Source organism: Colletotrichum godetiae (assembly GCF_030913485.1).
Source record: "Colletotrichum godetiae strain CBS 193.32 chromosome Unknown BDP55scaffold_5, whole genome shotgun sequence".
Classification (NCBI taxonomy): Eukaryota; Fungi; Ascomycota; class Sordariomycetes; order Glomerellales; family Glomerellaceae; genus Colletotrichum; species Colletotrichum godetiae.
This window is the reverse complement of record NW_026851253.1, coordinates 1,085,700-1,105,642: the sequence shown is the minus strand read 5'-3', so window position 1 is coordinate 1,105,642 and position 19,943 is coordinate 1,085,700. Positions and strand designations below refer to the sequence as shown.

General features: G+C 53.3%; 2 protein-coding genes across 2 annotated transcripts; both read left to right on the top strand.

The window, feature by feature from the left end:
* Positions 1-29: 29 nt before the first annotated feature.
* On the top strand, positions 30-3,677 carry BDP55DRAFT_627611 (splicing factor 3B subunit 1; the record flags this gene model as incomplete). Its single annotated transcript, XM_060571781.1, has 1 exon — positions 30-3,677. The coding sequence occupies one exon, from the start codon at positions 30-32 to the stop codon at positions 3,675-3,677; it is 3,648 nt and encodes a 1,215-aa protein (XP_060434621.1).
* Positions 3,678-6,741: 3,064 nt separating this feature from the next.
* BDP55DRAFT_313158 (uncharacterized protein) lies at positions 6,742-7,303 on the top strand. The gene has a single exon (XM_060566697.1). The coding sequence runs from the start codon at positions 6,822-6,824 to the stop codon at positions 7,116-7,118; it is 297 nt and encodes a 98-aa protein (XP_060434620.1). The 5' UTR covers positions 6,742-6,821; the 3' UTR covers positions 7,119-7,303.
* Positions 7,304-19,943: the final 12,640 nt, after the last annotated feature.

Sequence of the window (19,943 nt, the reverse complement as noted above, 5' to 3'; positions counted from 1 at the left end):
ACATGAAGCAACCTTGCCCATAATTCAAAATGTCCGACGCAGACTTCGAGACTGTCCGGAAGCTCCAGGCGGAGCGCAACGCTGCCGCCGCTGCGAAGAAGGGTTCGACCACTTTCGACCCGAACAATCAACGTGCCGACGCCGGCACCAAGCAGAAACTCACCGATAGCTTCGACAACGATCTGTACGATCGAAATGGCGTCGACAAGTTTGCCGGGTACAACACGTCCATCCCGGCCGGCGATGACGATGACGACGAGATGGAAGGCACCGACAACACGCGCCGTCTCGTCGGCCAGTACACGGCATCGCGTGAAATGATTGACGAGTTTGCACGCGGCGATGGCGTCGAAGAAGATGACCCCTTGGCTGGCCGGGGCGAGAAGAGCAACAGGATTACCGATCGCGAGACAGACTACCAAAAGCGCCGATTCGATCGCGGTCTCTCCCCTTCCCGAACTGACGCCTTTGCCAACGGAGACAACAAGAACGGCGATAGCTACCGCGAGATCATGCAGCGGAGAGAGCTTGAGAGAGAGGAGGAACGCGTCGCAAGGGAAATCCAGGCCAAGGCTGCGAATGGTTTTGAAGAAGACGGCAACGTCGCACCGGCGACTCTGAGGGACGACGATAAGGAAAACGCGGAAGCCGGCGCTACCGATGCTGTCTCTGCTGGGAGGAAGCGCAAGAAGAGGTGGGATGTCGCGACTACGACAGCTGATGAGGAAGCTGCTCAGCCTTCTGAGCCCGCCAAGTCGAAGCGCTCGCGTTGGGACCAGGCCCCTTCTCTGGACTCCGCAGAACCAAAGAAACGGTCGAGATGGGATCAGGCCCCTTCAGCTACTCCAATGGGAAACCAGGGTCTCGCCACGCCATTGCACCCGTCGCAGGCGGGAAGCGCAGCGTTGCCTACGTTTTTCGGAACGGACATTTCAGGACGCAACGCCGCCATCAGTGACGAAGAGTTGGACGCGCTTCTTCCGGGCGAAGAACAGGGATACAAGATTCTTGAGCCACCGCCAGGATACGCTCCGATTCGCGCGCCTGCTCACAAGCTCATGGCGACACCAGCACCGCAAACTGGTTTCATGATGCAGGATCCTGACGCCGTCAGGTTGAGCGGAAAGCCTGTGCCGGCAGAAATCCCGGGCATTGGCGACCTGCAGTTCTTCAAGGCCGAGGACATGGCATACTTCGGCAAGCTGACCGACGGCTCTGACGAGAACAGCTTGAGCGTGGACGAGATGAAGGAGAGGAAGATCATGAGACTGCTCTTGAAAGTCAAGAATGGTACTCCTCCAATGCGTAAAACTGCTCTGAGACAGCTCACCGACAATGCCAGGCAGTTTGGGGCCGGTCCGCTCTTCGACCAAATTCTTCCCCTGCTCATGGAGAAGACTCTGGAAGACCAGGAGCGTCACTTGCTCGTCAAGGTTATCGACCGTATTCTCTACAAGCTGGATGATTTGGTGCGGCCATATGTTCACAAGATCTTGGTCGTTATCGAGCCGCTGCTCATCGACCAAGATTACTACGCCAGAGTCGAAGGTCGTGAGATCATTTCCAACCTTAGTAAAGCGGCGGGCTTGGCCACCATGATCAGCACAATGAGACCAGATATCGATCACGTCGACGAGTACGTGCGAAATACCACCGCAAGAGCATTCGCCGTGGTAGCATCTGCCCTTGGTATTCCGGCCCTGCTACCTTTCCTTCGCGCAGTGTGTCGCAGCAAGAAGTCATGGCAGGCCCGTCATACCGGTGTCAAGATTGTGCAGCAAATCCCTATCCTAATGGGCTGCGCCGTCCTACCGCACCTCAAGGGCTTGGTCGACTGCATCGGTCCCAACCTGAACGACGAGCAAACGAAAGTCAGGACGGTCACCAGTTTGGCTATTGCTGCGCTTGCCGAAGCTTCGAACCCCTACGGTATTGAGAGCTTCGACGATATTCTCAATCCGCTGTGGACAGGAGCTCGCAAACAGAGAGGCAAGGGTCTGGCTGGTTTCCTCAAGGCTGTTGGCTTCATCATTCCGCTCATGGACGAGGAATACGCCAACTACTACACCAGTCAGATCATGGAGATTCTCCTTCGCGAATTTTCCTCTCCAGACGAAGAGATGAAGAAGGTTGTCCTGAAGGTTGTCTCTCAGTGCGCTGGTACTGATGGTGTTACCGCAGGCTACCTCAAGGAGCATGTGTTGGACGAGTTCTTCAAGAGCTTCTGGGTGAGAAGAATGGCTTTGGACAAGCGCAACTACAGACAGGTTGTGGAGACCACTGTCGACATTGGCCAGAAGGTCGGTGTCAGCGAAATTCTTGAAAGAATCGTGGTGAACCTCAAGGATGAGAGTGAAGCCTACAGGAAGATGACCGTCGAGACGGTGGAGAAGATCGTCGCTAGTTTGGGCGCAGCAGACATTGGTGAGCGTCTCGAGGAGCGTTTGATCGATGGTATTCTACACTCGTTCCAGGAACAAAGTGTGGAAGACATTGTCATGCTCAACGGTTTCGGCTCCGTCGTCAACGCCCTTGGATCGCGCTGCAAGCCATACCTGCCCCAGATCGTCAGTACCATCCTTTGGCGGTTGAACAACAAGTCAGCAACGGTACGACAGCAAGCAGCCGACCTCATCTCACGCATCGCCATGGTCATGAAGCAATGCGGAGAGGACGCCTTGATGGGCAAGCTGGGTATCGTTCTCTACGAATATCTTGGAGAGGAGTACCCCGAGGTACTGGGCTCCATCCTGGGAGCCTTGAGATCGATCGTCACGGTTGTCGGTATTACACAGATGCAACCCCCTATCAAGGATTTATTGCCAAGACTCACCCCTATTCTGCGCAACCGACACGAGAAGGTCCAAGAAAACACCATCGACCTGGTCGGTCGTATTGCCGATCGCGGCCCCGAGAGTGTGAACGCCCGCGAGTGGATGCGTATCTGCTTCGAGCTCCTCGACATGCTGAAGGCACACAAGAAGGGCATCCGTCGTGCCGCCAACAACACGTTCGGTTTCATCGCCAAGGCCATCGGTCCTCAGGATGTGCTCGCCACGCTGCTGAACAACCTTCGCGTGCAGGAGCGTCAGTCTCGTGTCAACACAGCTGTTGCCATTGGTATCGTGGCCGAGACTTGCGCCCCCTTCACTGTTCTCCCCGCCCTTATGAACGAGTATCGCGTTCCCGAACTCAACGTGCAAAATGGTGTGCTCAAGTCCCTCTCTTTCCTGTTCGAGTACATTGGTGAGATGGCCAAGGACTACGTCTATGCCGTCACTCCTCTGCTCGAGGACGCCCTCATCGACCGCGATCAAGTACATCGACAGACGGCTGCATCTGTCGTCAAGCATATCGCGCTTGGCGTTGTCGGCCTGGGATGTGAGGACGCAATGGTTCATCTCCTCAACCTCCTATATCCCAACCTCTTCGAAACGAGTCCACACGTCATTGATCGTATCATCGAGGCCATCGAGGCCATCCGCATGGCGGTTGGCCCCGGCGTCGTTCTCAACTATGTATGGGCAGGCCTGTTCCACCCTGCGCGCAAGGTACGCCAGCCTTACTGGCGGCTGTACAACGACGCGTACGTCCAGGGTGCCGATGCCATGGTACCATACTATCCCAACCTGGACGAGGAAAAGGTCGACAGGTCGGAGCTTGCAATCATGCTCTAAGTTTAGGAAGAACACGGGAAGGGCAAGCGGGGAATAAGGTTCAACGGGTTTTCAGGGGGGTTTTTTTTTTCCTTCCACGATATCCAAGAAGGGATGTGTTCTTTTTTTTTCATCCTAGGGTCCGCACAGGCTCTAGGGGAGCGTGTTCCGAGAGCGAGCCAGCGGGCGGGCCGCGGGGATGAGGCTCTGATCCGGGCTTTGGGGCGAGGAAGGAAGAGAAGAGCAAGAGACTTGTCAAGTTGTAGCGCGCGTTCGACGGGCGTAGGGTAGGCAGCCATTGTACTTGAGTCATAATACTCGCATCGTGTAGACTTTTTTTTTTATTCTTCCTCATGTGGTGGAGCATTCAGAGCAGCCAAAAAACAAATCAGCGGCGTTATTTGATCTTAATGGGCAGAACTAAATTCCACGATGTAAAGCTCCAGTTTAGTATTGTTGTTGAGAACTTGAGAGAATAGGAAGGGGTTCTTCCCCCAAAGTCCCTACTTTTCTCTCTCTTTCTACTTGCTCTTCATCTCGCTGTGCCCGTAGAACCCCCCGGATGATCCTGAACTGGAGAAATGTGCTCGTCCGTTCGCTGTAATCTGACTCGGGGCTTCCGGCCGGCGGGGTGGGAAATGGGGGTGGGCTTTGTATTTCTTTTCGAACGGCTGTCTCCGTGAAGCTTTCCACGTCTCACGGCTTACCGGTGGACGGGGATTCATGTTCCCACTCTGCGAGAGAACTCTGCGGCCATCTGTAAGGTACGGGATAGAATAGGGTAACAGTAGGCGGCAAACCGCCTTCTCCTCTGGCTACCTTGCCTTAGAGTTCTGATTTCTCGGCAACTGCAGCAAGACCACATACTCCGTACGAAGTACTCCGTAGTATGATGGTATAGTACCACCCCGGCCGGCTGGGGAGCAGAGAGTTTATACGCGGAGGATGAAGGCAAGTGTACTACGGGGTATCCCACCCGTGTGTTAGGTATCCATATGGCAAGGTTATGGTCCGGCCACGGTAAACCGTATGTTTTGACCCGCCCGTGTTCAGTGTGTCTTTCTTTGACAATACGTGGGGTGTTGACGATGTCTACCTATCCCGTACCCTAATCACTTCCCTTCAACTCTTCTCTCGAAATGAAAGTGTGCCAAACCCCCTAGTCCCGGCACGCCGGCAGCGGGAGTCAAGAAGAATATAGGAAGCAAGTGCCAATAGCTAAGGTATCCATCCCTCCGTAGGTAAGTACTTACTTAGTACTCTATATTCAGATTTTAGGAAACGGGCGTAAAGCACAACGCAAGGACCAATATCCAACGTTCACACCCACTCAACTTCACCAAACTCACCCCAATTCCCTGCTCGCCGGTATTGCGGGACGAGAAAGAAGCTTGGGTACCTGCCGCTTCAGAAGGGGGGAAAGGGGAAGAGGGGGGAGGCTTGAAAGCTTGATACACGATTCAGCCTCGTCCCGTCTAGCTACAATATGTATAGTGTACGGGGTACGGAGCACACATAGAGAAGAGAAAAGGGAACCACATTAACACTGATTTTTTTCTTCCAAAATCTCCAAAATACGTGGCCTTCAAGGGTCATCTGGTGTATAGCGGTGGGGCGAAAGGGGGCGTGCTCTAGGATTGTGTATAAGTCATGTTTGATACAATACTTTTGGTGTCTAGTCATGTTTGCACTCAAGTGGAATATCGGGAAATCCGCCCCATCCCCGCCTTGTCGTCCCGCGACCGCGGGAGTGGGAAGAGCGAAAGAGAGAGGAAAAGAGATTGATGTCGGGGAAAAGGGACACAATAATTGAGAGAGGAGGAATTTTGACTCTGGGATACGTCTCCCGGGATAGATCTCCGTAAGCCCACGGAGAGTTTTGGGGTGAGAATGACATCGTGAATCTTTTCGGTCCCGGCGCGCGATTCAAGAAACCAGTCAGCCTCGGGCCCTCGGCCGCCCTGTATTTTCAAACGCGTTGTATATAGCACAAATGTATTACCACAACAACTCTGTTAAAATTGTCAAGCTGGGGAAACTTCTCCAGTCCCATTGAAAAGGTCTGAACTCCGAACCCATCATCCCCGATTCCCCAAGTGTCCAGCTTGACCCAAGCAGAAACCGTGAAAAAACATAGAATTGTGGCCTATTATACATATCATCCAGGGATAGTCCCCGATCAAACGGGTTACCACAAGGTGAAGAGGATTCGAAAACGCCGATTCGTCTGCCTTCCACTTCCGCCCAGCAAATGGTTTTCGATGGATGGCCTTGCTACCATCAGGCACAGCTCACGTGTTCCTTATCGTGTCGGCGCATGGTTAAAAATAAGCATCCCACATATTGGTCTAAAGGAAGAGGAAGAAAAAGGTTTTACGGACATGATCCTTTCCCATCTCCGTACGGGGGAGAGCTTGGCTCCGAGCCACAGGAACAACCGGGCGGGATACCTTGTTTGGTCAAGGGGAAAAAACTCAAGCTTCCGCCCAATTAGAAAAAAAAAAGATTTTTTTTGGGCAAATTCCCTGTCGCTCTAACGTCGGTATCGCCAGTCATGTATCGTCGCCGGCGTCGTCGTTGGCAGTAGTCGTCTGTCATTGTCGTCGCTGCCGCGATCAGCGGTACCACCGTACCTATCTTGTGGGTCAGGGGGCAGCATGTCGCCGTCCCCTTCACCCCCTCTTTTGTGTTGTTTGAGATGTCGACGGAATGCAACTCACTCAGGGGCAGGACTGGTTTGGTTGGTCGGTTGGCACGCTCGGCTGGCGGTGGGCTGGCAGGCTGCGGGTTGCGCTCCTGATGTTGCTATCGGTACCACGCTGCCCTTCTTTAGTTTGTTGTTCTTGTTTTCCCTCCCCTCTCTGTATGGTACAGTTCCCGTGGGGAATGAAAATCCCTCCTGTCGAAAAATGCGAGATTCAGGTGAGCCAACACGGGTAGATTGTCGAACGTTGTAGTGTAAAATATGGAGTGAAACGGGATCAAGGTCTCGTTTCAAGTGCAAAGAGCCTCAATTCTTGGGTTCGTCAGTTCAACAACTTCATCGCAAACGGCTCGCTGCGTACATGCACAAGAAGGTCGGCAGGCTTGGTGGCGCTGCGACCGCAAGAGGCGATATCGGAAAGTGAAATACGGTCTTGGTCTCTGCCGTGGGCTTGCTCGGCTATGGCAACCCCCGAAGGTGCGCAAGGTATCCATCCGTACAAGCGAGCGGCTTTCCAGAATCCTGAGACATTCCGTTGTTTTCGTCCAGCGGTTTGCGAACATCCGCGCCGTCTCACACTCGGCTCACTACCAAATGGCGCCCGCATCTTTGCTTCCTTTTTCTTCAGACCACATCTACGTGTGTTCTCAAGCCTCGCTGGCAAAGGAAACGGTCGCGACGGCGTCAGCGTTGCCTCTCGCGCAAAGGGACACTGCGGGGGATCCGCACACCTGCGTCGACTGGGAAAAGAGAGTTGAGGCTAGCCGGCGATAGTTTGGGCTGACTTGAGGCGTTCCTAATGCCCTACCACAGTACTTGGACCAACCACTCGAGTCCCCTATATTGATGTTCCTCTCAAGCAACGATCGATATTTTTACCCCGGGGAATTTTACAAGTCCCGCGGCGCCGTCTTCATCTCTAAATAACGTGGATGACGACCAAGACGAATACAGTAAGCACTGTCTCGGTGAATTCGGCCAAATTCACTGGCAGGACAGGGACTCTTTGTAAGGGGAATTGGCGAATCTTGAGGCGGGCATTGCGGGCCTCTCTGCTGATAGACATGTTCGAGACAGCCACAGCGGAAAGCCGATGAGACTTGAAATTCCCTAGACAATCTTGCCTCATTTACATGCCACCTCCATCGAACCACTGGACGAAGGGGATGGAAAGCAAGGCGTGCTTGAGGCATCTGGCACGTAGGTAGTCGACTGGGCCACTGCGCCATGTCTCGTCTGAATAGAAAAGAATCTTCACAGGCGTAGGTAGTGAGGTCGCAGGGCCGACGCGCCGTTGTGGTTCAGAGGGCGTGCGGTATTCAACATCCGACAATGGGTACTCCGTATGCTCACAAGCAATAGGATGGGTTCGGAAGTGTTCTGGTAGCACAGAGGAAGGAATCTGCAGCTGGTGTTTCGTCCCTGGATCACATCGGTAACGTCCTCGTGTCGTCCCAAGTGCGAGCGAGATCTCCACGATCATCATAGATCATCGTTGTCATCGTGCTGTCGTCCTTTCTCCCACGAGGATTCAACATCTCCCGCGCGAAGCCGACGACCCGAAAGCTTCTCCAGACACTCCACCCCGTTTTGTCTAGCAAGCCGCAATACGCAGGCAAGCCTCCAGCGTACTCCGTCCGAATTCGTTGAAGGCACTGGCGGATTTACCGCGGGGATTGCTGATTAGTGCACTTGCAACTGCCCAGCAGGCGCTTCTGGGAACAGAGTTTGCACCAGAGGCGCAGGGCTACGCAAGGCGCAGGTTGGCGTCTTGGAGTACTTTGGTCAACGCATTCCACTAGCAAACGGTTTGGCGCCGGGGGACGTTCGGAACCACGAAGTAGTGTAAGTTCTTGCAAGCTTGCAACTTGCAACTTGCAGGGAAGATGACGGAGCAGCTATGCCGTCCCCATGAGTGAGCGAGTAAGTCAAGCTTGGCAGGCCGTGATTGTTGAGTGGCGTTGAGAGCGACTTGAGCAGCTCCTAACAACTATTCATACCCATGGTCCATGGTCTATGGAGGTAAATAGCGATGACAAAGAGGGGTGGTAGGAGGTTGTGAGGTCCAAATCCCTGTTGAATTCCGTATCTGAAGTATCTGTAAGGGAGGATGATTGCGGACAAGGAAGGTATGGAGGGAGAGCCGTTGGCGTGGGAATTGCGCGTCGTTGTATCGGCAAGGCAATGTCCGAATCAATTGGCGTCTGCAAAGCCTCATGCTCAAGGAGCGACCCGGAGAACGGTGTGAGGTACGGAGAGGTAGGTAGGTAGCAAGCTGCAACAGCTATGTGAGATCACGCAGGTGGTGGGGCTGACTGCACAGGCGGATGTAAATGCAATGGGAATAAAAATGTAAATGCGGGAAAGCGTTTCGGGTGAATTATCCTGAGTGATAGACGAAAAGATGTTACGGGGATGATCTGAATTGCTGGGACGAAACAACTCCGGGGAAAGAAAAAGCTAATAAACTCGGGGTACACACGCGGGGGCAAGCGCACACCTGTTCGGCATTCATCGTGCCTTACTCTGTACATGAGGTCTTGTATGGTACATTGAGAGGGGGGTATTTGTGCCTTAATTACTTGGACCTTAATTGCTTGGTACGTGAAAATGTCCAAAGTATCCGTACTCCGTACGCCGTGTGCACACATCAGATGGAAGGGTAGGCAAGCAAGGTAGCTTGGTAAGTTAATTAATTGGGAAAAGGGGAAAGATCGCAAGGCGACCTCTTGATGTTTCGGAATATGAGGTAGGTGAAAGTAGGCCTCGCAAGGGACGTTTACGTCATTGAGTGTTTCGAAACACATCCCACGATGCCCCTTCCACGCTTGGTATCCCCCATGTTTGGGGGCGTGAAGATGCGGCAAGCACAGCCAGCCCTACCGAGTACCGACCACGCTTACGTCCTGCCTCGGTGTTGGATGTGCAACGCTAAAAGGTGTCAGATGTCTGGTGCGAAGGAAAGAAGACGCGTTCCGTTCTTAACCTACCTAAAGAGGATGCTAACTTGAAGGGAAGGGAGCAATTGAAGCAATGGAATCACGGGGACGAGTCCGACGCCGGCCGCCTGGGTGGAAACCGCACCTTAGGTAATTAGGTATGTGCCATCTTGACAACACCCGTCCGATGTTGAAAACACTGACCTCATGTCATCCAACCTCGTCACCAGACAAAGAGAAAAAAACACATCTACCTTTTTCAACATCAGTGTCTAATACCAGGTCAATCCATCCCCTCGCCCCTTGGCGCGAGTCGACCACGCTGGACCAACATTTCACGGATTGGCATGTCAACAATACCCTAGACTTTCGAGGTTCCGTCCACAACAACACCGACAATGACATCCGCAAGCTCACCTTGATATCCATCGCCGATGCTGTCCAGCGCTGACTTCACTTTCTTGTTCCTTTCCAAGGTCCCTCGTCCGCAGCTTTGACCAAGGTGGACATTTCCTTTCCAAACCATCCCCTTTCTCGGCACTAGTCAGTCCACGTCGCCTTGACCTCAGTATGACGCCGCCGTCAAGTAGCTCCGTGCTATTCTGCTCTCGTCCTGACCGGTTCGCACCGTTGCTCACGTGTTGGCATAAGGCTTGCCGGCTCCAACAATCCCGCCATTAGAAGATGCAGCCATCTGCTCGCCGCGCTCTTTAGCCTCTGCCATGGCAGTTGGCTGTGGCCTTTCCTTCTCCTCCTACGAATCTGCCACCTCGATGATATTACACTGGAGCTACGGGATCAACACGAACATTCCGATGCTGCTAGGGAGGAGACGTTCGTCCCGTCTCGGTAGGCGTCGCTCAGGGCGTCCGGCTGTCAGCCACATGTTGTCTGCAACAGTATACGCGCGTCACCCGTCATTCGCTCCACCATCTCCAGAAAGCTCACATAACACACAACCGAACTTCCGACGTTGACTAACAACACGTCTGAAGGCTTCTTGGTTTTGCGTCTCCCCCCCTCTAACATGAACGGATCACGGATAACATACCGCCGAACACGAGAGAGACAGGATGGGACAGGATCAGTTGCTCCATCCCTCCCCGGCCTTCCATAGCTATTTCGAGCTGGCACCCAACACTCAAAAACCTACATGGCATACGGATAGACCGTGAAGGAGTATCAGTAGTTCTGAGGCTCCATGTCGTATCCCAGACACGCTCGCTCTCATACAGATACCGCTTCGCATCGTCAAAATGGCTGCTCCATTATTCTCGATGCAACCGCACACCCGCAAAATGCGAGGACAGGAAATTTCCACTGAGAGAAACCATGTGCCAACCCACTGCAGGCCATCTATCTGGCGACGACGCTCTGATGGCCCCACAGAGAAATTCAAATCAATGCCTGTCTACAGGGTGGTCGAATTGCATGGACTCGAGCTGCGAGCAGCAACACAAACAGCACCTCAATTCTCACTAGCAACAGCGGTGTCTGTACGGATATGCAAGGCCTCCCCCCCTCCCCACAGGCATGTATCTGTAGTGTAGCTGCTCGCAGGACATGCCTAGCCGCTAAAATCTTCAGCCATGGCTTCACTGCCGTCCCTGTCCCTTCACACTCCAGTCGTGGAGGACAAGAGAAAACGACCAAGCGGCCAACGGCCAGCGCGTATCCCGTCATGTTCTATTATCGTTTCTCACCACTGGCGCGCCTCACGGCTCTTCCTCGCTCTAATTAAGCCTTCTCGATCACCTCTAGGAGCCCAGAGACAAGAGTCAACACGATGGTACTCTGCGCTTCAGGCACCCCAGGCACAGGACCTTGACAAAGTGAGGCTGGCACGGCTGGGCCGTCTGCAAGACAACAGAAAACGGTCATGATCGACACTCCCCGCTGTGGGCTACAGAAGAGCCAGGATAACACAGCACGCTACTATCCGTTCCGGCGTAGCGTCTCCATACAGTTCAATGCCAAGGGAGCTGTCTGGAGTCTCTCTGGATTGCTTGATTGCCTTGGAGAGACAAGAAGACCCGCCTTTGGGGAATCCATGTCGATTCTGAGACATTCCCTGGTCAGTTCAATCAGCAAGGGGCAGCTTGATGGCTTTGCCCTCATGTCTCCTCCGCTCTCGCTCGCAGTGCACGCTCATACTGCAGCCAATGCTCACCCCTTTAGACGCACTCCTTTCATAACAACTATCGCCAAGGGTGCTTTTGATGAGTTTCTCGTACTCAGCTGCCGCGATGTGCCTGCACTGCCATCCATTATCGTCGAATCCCACCTGGCCCTACACTAGGCAACCCTATTCAACCCCGTCCTCGACATTGCATTTTTTCCCTCTCGAACTTTAATCCACCACCAACGTTGCACCCGAGACGCTGTGGGTCGGGTCCTCACTATCGACCATCACCGACTTTGGCAGGTTGCAAATATCCACTCTGATTCCGCACAAGCCCGGCCGCCCGCAGCCCGCTCATCCGCTTGGACGGTAATATGACAGATTGCCTACAGATTCCAGCCGACAGAGAATGTTTCCTTCAATGCGACCCTGTCATTGTTTTGGGAGAGAAGATCAGTCAGGTGCCGGTCCGCCGCCGGACTCTGGGCGGTGATCGGCGCCGTCATCATCTCGGGTATCTGGATCAGGTGGCCCTCCACGCTCGACTGCACCTCATTGTCGGCTCCAGGAATTCTCCTGTGCGTTCGGCCCTATTCAATGCCGTTGACTGCCAGAAGCTTTGGGGGCCAGGCTTAATCATCCCGTGGCTCACCGAGCCGGCGCGCCGTTTTCCAATAGACTTATGGCTCGGTCAAGGGACGAGCGCGGCTTCCTCGTGTACGGAAGGATAGCCGCTTGTTGTCGCCACCTACCATCGGGTTCTGCATGTGTGGAGTGGACGCGTTTGCTCCCCTTGAGCTGATGGAGCCGGATCTTGTCGGTTGCCTGTCACTGAAACTTTTCTCAACCAGCATGTCCCACTCTCAACGACAAGAAATCATCATGTCGAGATCCCACTCCATCGACGAAGCCATTTCAAAAACCGCTGGATCAGCGCTGAGGTGCTTGTCAGTCTCCGCTACGTTGGCTGGTTGGCACGTTCTCAGACTTTGAAGTCTGTTCACTCACCTGGGTCCCCGGGCTCATCGGCGACCTTAACATTGCTGCTATCAACTCTTTGGGCATGGACCTCCCATGTCTAGCGTGTTTCAACTGTCTCTTTTGAGGTTACTGTCACTTGCCATCCCTTCGAATAGGGCATAGTGAGGCTTTGATTTGAGATGAACGCTGGGGGCAATCTCGAGAACCTTGTCGCAACTCTCCATGTTCCGCATATCCCATTTCGCTCATTCCGAAAACACCACCATCTGATCATCTTCTTCGGGAAAAGACCTGCAGAGTTGACCCAGCAAAGGCTGTTGAGTCCTCCCAAGACGGCTCATCCTCATCCAACAATTCCTTGTCTGTCGGCTGTTGCTGAAAGGTTTATTGGGCCAGTCTCCTAAACCGGCGTTCCATCAGACAGGGTTGTCCCTAGCCGATCATCTGCGGAACTCTACACGCTGGAGACTAACGTCCGGGGATTTTATTGCCGAAGAGAACTTTACACTTCAGACCTGGCTCTGCCCATGCTGCCAGGGGTCTTCAGCCGACAGATGGCCTTTGAGCTGAGGACCCCACCTGCCATCTCCTAGGCCCTAGGGACCCGGGTCGTGATCCAGAAGAATTCAAAAAGAATTATCCGTTATTAAGAAGATGGGTTCGTGTTATCGGCTCCAGGGAACCCGTATTTGGATGGGGGCCAAATGAAGCCATCTCTATTGGGCCATCACGGCAGATGTTATTTGCCACTTGTTCGCGCCTTCGGACCTTGCCACGAGATGGAAGCTCTTACGAAAGTTTGGGCAGTTCCAAGGTGATTCCACTAGGTAGTACATGGACATGCGCCTCTTTGCTGATATCGGGCCGCCTCTCATTGCCGCGAAGACGTCGTCGAAGCACCAACTGTCGTGTCAGTGCAGCTACTTCTTAGTTTCTAAGCCTCATCAAAAACGTGACGGTTAGTCGAGGTGGGTGAAATTCTTAGGCTTGTTCTAAGAATTGGGTGGTGCTACTCCGTATTAACACAGGAATTTCAGTTCGGCATGTCTTTGAAACAAAGGCCAACGGTAATTGGTTGCCTTGAACCGTTGCAATCAAGGAGGCAAAATGCTCATCAGGGTCCAGCTTGCGCACTAAACACGATTAGATGACACTAGAGGATTGTGTCAGAGTTTAGTTTGTTGCGGGCGATGGGCACGTCGTGACCGCTCTTCAATATCCCGTTTGCCCCGGTCTCTGCTAGGATGGCGGAGAAACAACCAGGGTCGCAGGAACGTTCCGCACTCGCAAAGTCCTGGCTAGCGTCGCGACACCGGCCATGGGCAAAGAGCGAATCGTGAGAACAGAGCGGTTGAATTCGACCGCGTCAAAGTGTTGGTGTGTGGATGGCACTTGCAGCGGCAGCGGTCGTCGACGGTGGTCGTTGTCTGGCTGCAGCGGAAAAGCTGCTAGTGCGGCGCCACTCCCATCACCCGTCATCTCCCTGAAAAGGAACGGTGGATCATCTCCCTTGCGTATCCTTGCAAGCTGTGTGGATCTTGTCTCTGGTGCAATCAAGTACCGAGTTCCTCTTTTTTCCTTTTTTTCCCTTTTTGCCCTTTCTCTCTTACGGATACACTAATTCTGCCAGCCCCTGCCATGCATCGCATTGGGGATAGAGGCCATATTCCTGGCAAATGCCCACCTCACTCGGACCTCAGGCATCAAAGATCCGAGAAGCCGCGAGACATGTTGCTTGGCCTTGAGTCTTTACACTCCAGAGTGTGTATCGATCTCTGTAGGTATCCCATGCTTGTTGTCAAGGACACCAGCAAACCGAAAGTCAAGGGGAGTGTACCGAGTATGCATCGATAGGTTGAACATACTTTTAGCCCGGACAGCGTTTGCGACCCATCATCTTCAGGTAAGATTTATCAAGAGAGTCTTCTGGACCTCGCAATATTGCCAAGCATCTCCATCTTTGCAGTAGCCCATGGTGGATGCTGTCCAAGATAGGTTTGGAATTCCTGAGAGATGAATTATTCTTGGTGTGGAGAGTTAAGGGGGGCTAGAAAGTTGATGGCAGCTTCGAGTGGAGGACAATACCCTGCAGACACGGCGAGACGGACACTTTTCCTGCTCAACACGTGAAGACAAGAGATCTTTTGGGTTGTTCTTCCATCGGCAATAGGTAGCTGAACCTGCGCCAGGCGAGCGATGACATGTGGTGCGCTGGGAAACGACTGGAGAAAGGGCAGCATCTCCACTTGCGCCATTGTAGGATGGATGAGGGGCAGCGATGATCGAGGGTACCCCGGATCGTTGATGTAATCGCTGGGTCGTTTGGACGCTGACAAGCAGTACCTGGCCGGCTGTATGGCCGACCAACCAATGCCGCCAGATTATGGTTTCTCGTCCTTGTCGTCCAGCATGCCGCAACCCAAACACGAGAAGGAAAGAATCCTGATCATGGAAAGGATGGAAAGAGGCATGCTACGTCAGTCGAAACCCACTGGCCTCACAGACGACACTACCACCCCCCATGCGATTTACCTCTATCAACCCCCATCACACCTATTCGACACATCCCCAAGGCCACATGAACCGTAGACCACCTTGGGAGGCACGGAGGTTCACTGCCTCATCCCAGACATGTAAGCTGGCACCCGCGTCATACATGTAACAGTATGGATAGGTATTCTGTGTATCCTAGATGCAGCCACGGGAAAGGTCATTATTGACGCGATTTCCGTGCATCCATCAGCGAAGGAATTCATATCACAGAGCGGACAAAGTTCGTCATCAAAAATTCAGGCTCACGTCTGCATGCAAGTCATTGGAAAAGCAACATACGGCTCATCAGCCAGAGGTTGATTCGTTTGGATCGGGTAGTATAACAGACGCATTCGAAAAGAGAATCAAGCGCTTTACTTGAATCTAACAGTGGCTACTGCGGCTTGGTGAACGTGCAGCTTATCGGAAGCTGCACACTGTTTGCTTGCTCCGTGGTTGGCAGCACAGGTTGCTTGGCTCCATGAAAGGTATTGAAAGCGGTCTTCGTACGTATAGCGGGACAAAAGTGCGTGACCACCACCACGTTGATATGAGGCTCAGTGGCTGTTTGTCACTCATTGCCGGAATTGACATTCCCACAGGAACAGTAAGGTAAGGCTGGTCGCTCCCACCAGCTAGCTTGGCCAGGAGCACTTTCACTCGGCAACTCACATATGTCTTGGTTGCGTTGAGTGATGATGGGTTGCAGGCATGGGCCGTCATCGTAACAGAGTTGCCATGATATGACGACAATGTCGAACCCTTCTGTCTTTGACCATGCATTCTTGCTGCCCAAACCCACGGTTGCGATGTGGTTCCGGCAGCACCCTCTCATTCAAGACCGCCCGCTCTCATCTTGTGGCAGGTCCCATGTCATCTCCCCTCCCCCTCCTAGGGACGACGTACTCTACGCAGTACGCACTACCTATGTAATAATGGGAGTGGGAAAGCAGAGGGATTGTATGGGATGGGGCAGGACAGGACAAACCCTGGCGTGCAGAGCAAAGTGCAGTACCCCGTACGCTTCCCACTTCCTTCCTGGCCGTGTGAGTTTCTTTCGAGTCTTGCAGGTACGTATCAGGTCCGTCATTTGACGTCTCTGCTGGCGTATTTTCTCAAGATACATACTTTGTGGTATCAACAGCATGGGGGGATTCTTTCTTGCGTCGTCTTGCGGTCGAATCGAATTCGCGGCTCCTCTTTCCCCTTCCTCATTCGCTTCCCTCCACTTCAATAAAATCGTACATCGACTTCCTCACTGACGAACCACGGGCACAATCCCCCCAAAGGCCCCCCGTGCCCACCTTCTCTTTGCCTCGTGCCCTGCCAGTTGATGACAGCGGTGTCCGGGTGGGCACTGTGGAGGTTGTTTCAATCTTGCACACCCTTGCTCGAAACGCATCAATACATTGACGTGCCTTACGTCAGTGGTTGCCATCGAAAGACGCCCTGGTCTCCACTTGATGGTTAAGCGCACACCACACCCTCCTTCTCTCTTTCCCACGCCCACGCTTCAGTTCTTCCCTCCCCCCGTCGTCAGAGAGAGCCCCTGCTCTCTCTCAAGTTGCTCAGGATTCGTCTGAGAGAGGTATGTCTTGGCGCTCTCATCGACATTGGCGTGTGGTTGCTTATTTCATCACGGGCAAAGGAAGGGTGGGAGGAGACAGGCACGACGGGCAGGAAGGAAAAAAGAAGAAGGTATTCAGTACAGCCCTTGGGCCCACTTTGTCTGGTTCTTTGCGCCTTTCTCCAAGGCTCACCCCTACATTTTACCCTTTCAAACGCCCACGCTACTTCTCGAACCCGCCTTGGTCTCTCCTCATCGCAAGGATGCCATTGATATTGTTTGGATGTCAGCGAGTGGGCGTACCTCAAGCGAACGAGCGCAGGGTGTACTCCGTACGGAGTATCTGTATGGATGCCAGATGCGAATTGGCGTGCGTTGGAGTGGAAAAGAGACAAGAGAGAGGAAGAGATGAGGGACCGACGAGAAGAATGCGCCCACGGCATAATTGCAAACTGGGTATCCGTACTGGTATCCGTACCTCACTTTCTAATGGCTTTGGAGAGACTGGAGACCTTTGCTCAGCAAATTGACGGGAGCCACTTGAGAGGAGCCAAACCCGGCATCTCGACGCCCGTGATACGCTGCGGTTGGTCTCGTCGATGGAGTATGGGCAAAATGTCACCATTCAGAGCCCTTCTACTGGTCTTTCCTCCACTCTTTTTACTTTCATGCCCGTCTTGACACTTTTCACACTTTCCCGAGTGCAGAGAGACGCAGATGCGATGCCATCACAAGGCACGCACGCACACCACCACCACATCCATCATCCTTTGCTCTTTTCAGGCCAGCGGGACGGCGAGTGCTGTCATCAGGCATTTAGCTTCGCAGGAGGAGGATGGTATCGAAAAGTCGTTGGACCGGAATACATGGTCCCCTACCCCGGCCCTGGAGCCATTCCCCTCTCAGATATCGCGACATCCATCTCAGCCCAAGGGGACTTTGTGGCGACACTGGCGAGCAAGCGCGGTTCCGAGTCAAGCCATGGCAGGTCTGAATCTGGACATGATGCTGGCTACATATCCGGTATGGCGTACGGAGTATGTAGGTGGCAGATGGTAGGGTCGGAGAATCGAGTTTGATGTCTTTTTTCCCCTACCTTTGCTTTGGCTGAGAAAGACCCTGCATATCTCATCTCTACAGGCATTGGCGATTGATTAACTCATGGCTTGGACGTCAGGCAAGCCCGCGAGAATCCACCTACGGTAACTTGGGAACAATTCCTCTTCCCTACTTCGTACCCCCTCGCCCTGACTACCTATCCCGTACGTATCCGTCATAGGCGCAGGAGAAGAACGTAAAGTCACAGCGCACACACCCTTTCTCTCTACCTTGATCAGACCGATGCTAGTATCCGTACCAGCATGGGGAGTCTATAAGTGTGCATTCTGGTCTGCCTTTGTAGATGCGCGAGAAAGGAGAGTCTGCCCACCAACTCGAACCCCCATCCCGTCCCATGCCCATTACATGAAATGCGCTGCCCCTCTCATGGGTCTCCGTGCCCTTGCCTACCCATCATCAGTGGCGCTTTTTTGGCTTCTTTTGTTTCTTCCTACCCCGAGGGAGGCGCAATGCGTATCCGCATGCCCTAGACGCCGTGACGCCGTACCCTATCCTACGCTACGTTACGCTGAGACCTGACCTTAAGTTGGCTAGCCTAGTTTGAACCTGCTTGGATTGGATAGATGGGGGAGAACAGAGCTCTTGCCCGTGGCATAGCGCTAGAGGCGATGGCGAGCGGGAGAGACAGATACCGGCACCTGGTGGACTGGGGGGCTTTTCTCTTGATGCTGGTGCACACGAGTGTCTACGGAGTACCTACCTTGCCAAAGACTTCCAGAGTCTCCGTTCAGTCCTTTTGGGAGGCAAAGGCCAACTTGCCCAAGGTACGCAGTATGCTCGAGCCTGCTAGCCTTGTCCAAAGTATAGACGACGTACTCGGGTACTTGGGACGGGACGTGGTCGAGGCGTCGACAGCCGCGCTTTACGTTGGTAGTTCTACCCGTCAGGCTTGGTACCTGCGCGGCGCACACCTGACTTGGACGGTACAAACCTGAGCCCGGCTCTTCACTCATAGGTTTCCGCATCCTGCATTGTGTGCGGATACCGCTTTTCTGATGTCTAGGTGCCCCCCTCTCAGTCTCCTCTCTCACTAAGAGAGCCCTGAGAGGAGAGAGAGAGAGGTGTGTGTATATGTGCACACTTTCTATTGCCTGGCTTTGGACAGCCGGGTATCCACTTCCCATTGTCCCTGCCTGCAGCCCCCCCTCCCTCCTCCCACTCCTCCTCACTTACCCTACCCCCCCTCCCTTCCCTTCCGTTGTCTTCCTTCTCTCCTTCCTTGCCCGCCCCCCCTTACCCCCGGTCGAACCCCCATCCCTCTTTCCTTACTAAAATGACCCCACCACAAATCCTCTTCTTGACTTCTTCTTCTACTCACTGCCAATTACACACCCCTCTCTCTCCATCGACTTTCACACCCCACCCCTTCACCTCATCGCTCCACACAACGCACTTTAACACCAAGTAAAGCGACATCATAGCTTCATCTTCTGTCTCTCCTGCCTGACCCGGAAGCACCACAGGATGTAAAAGCGTTGTTCCCTCGCCTCCCCCCATCCCTCTTTGCGAGTTCTACACCTTGACCCAATTTTCTGAACGCTCATCATCAGAGAAGATCATCAGCTCCATCATCCAACCTCAAACCAAACCACGCATTACAGACACGCGCTCCGCCTTCTTTCCTGCTTGCCCTGTGCTTTTCGGTTCGTCACAACTGAAGAGAACAGAGATAGAGCGCATTGAGAGGCAGCAAAAAAAAAAAAAAAAAAAAAAAAAAAAGAAGCAACCGTCTTTTTTCACTGCCCCCAATCTCTCTTTCCACAGAAAAAAACGAGGGACAGATACTGGTACCTACTTTTCATACACACCAAAAAAAAAAAGCACCACAATACGTACTTCGTACACACACAACACGGGAGAGCCCCACTATTTGCGAACTCGAGGAAAAAAGGGAAGGGGAAGAAAAAAAAAAACACCAACGCACCTCCAATTATCGGTCATCCTCTCCCGGCTGACTTCAGAGCCGTCCGCACTTTACACCGCACTACTGAACTACACCTGGGGTCCCTGTCACGACTCCCCAATTGACCTCGAGACTTTGCACCAAACCGTCCTCGACACCGCAGATCTTTCTCCCATTTCGACTTCGTCCCAGGGACGTACTCCAGGTCTCCTCCTTTCCTCCTGGTCAACCTGTCAAAAATTGGGCCACCATCTCTTTCTCTCTCTCTCTCTCTCTCTCTCTCTCTCTCCCACCTCTCTCACATCCATCCACAATCCACAATCCACATCCTCACTCACTCTACGGATACACACACCTCTAAACTACGCTACGCACTGCCGCGCATCCGCTCCGCTCTCGCTGGTCTACTACCAAGTACCC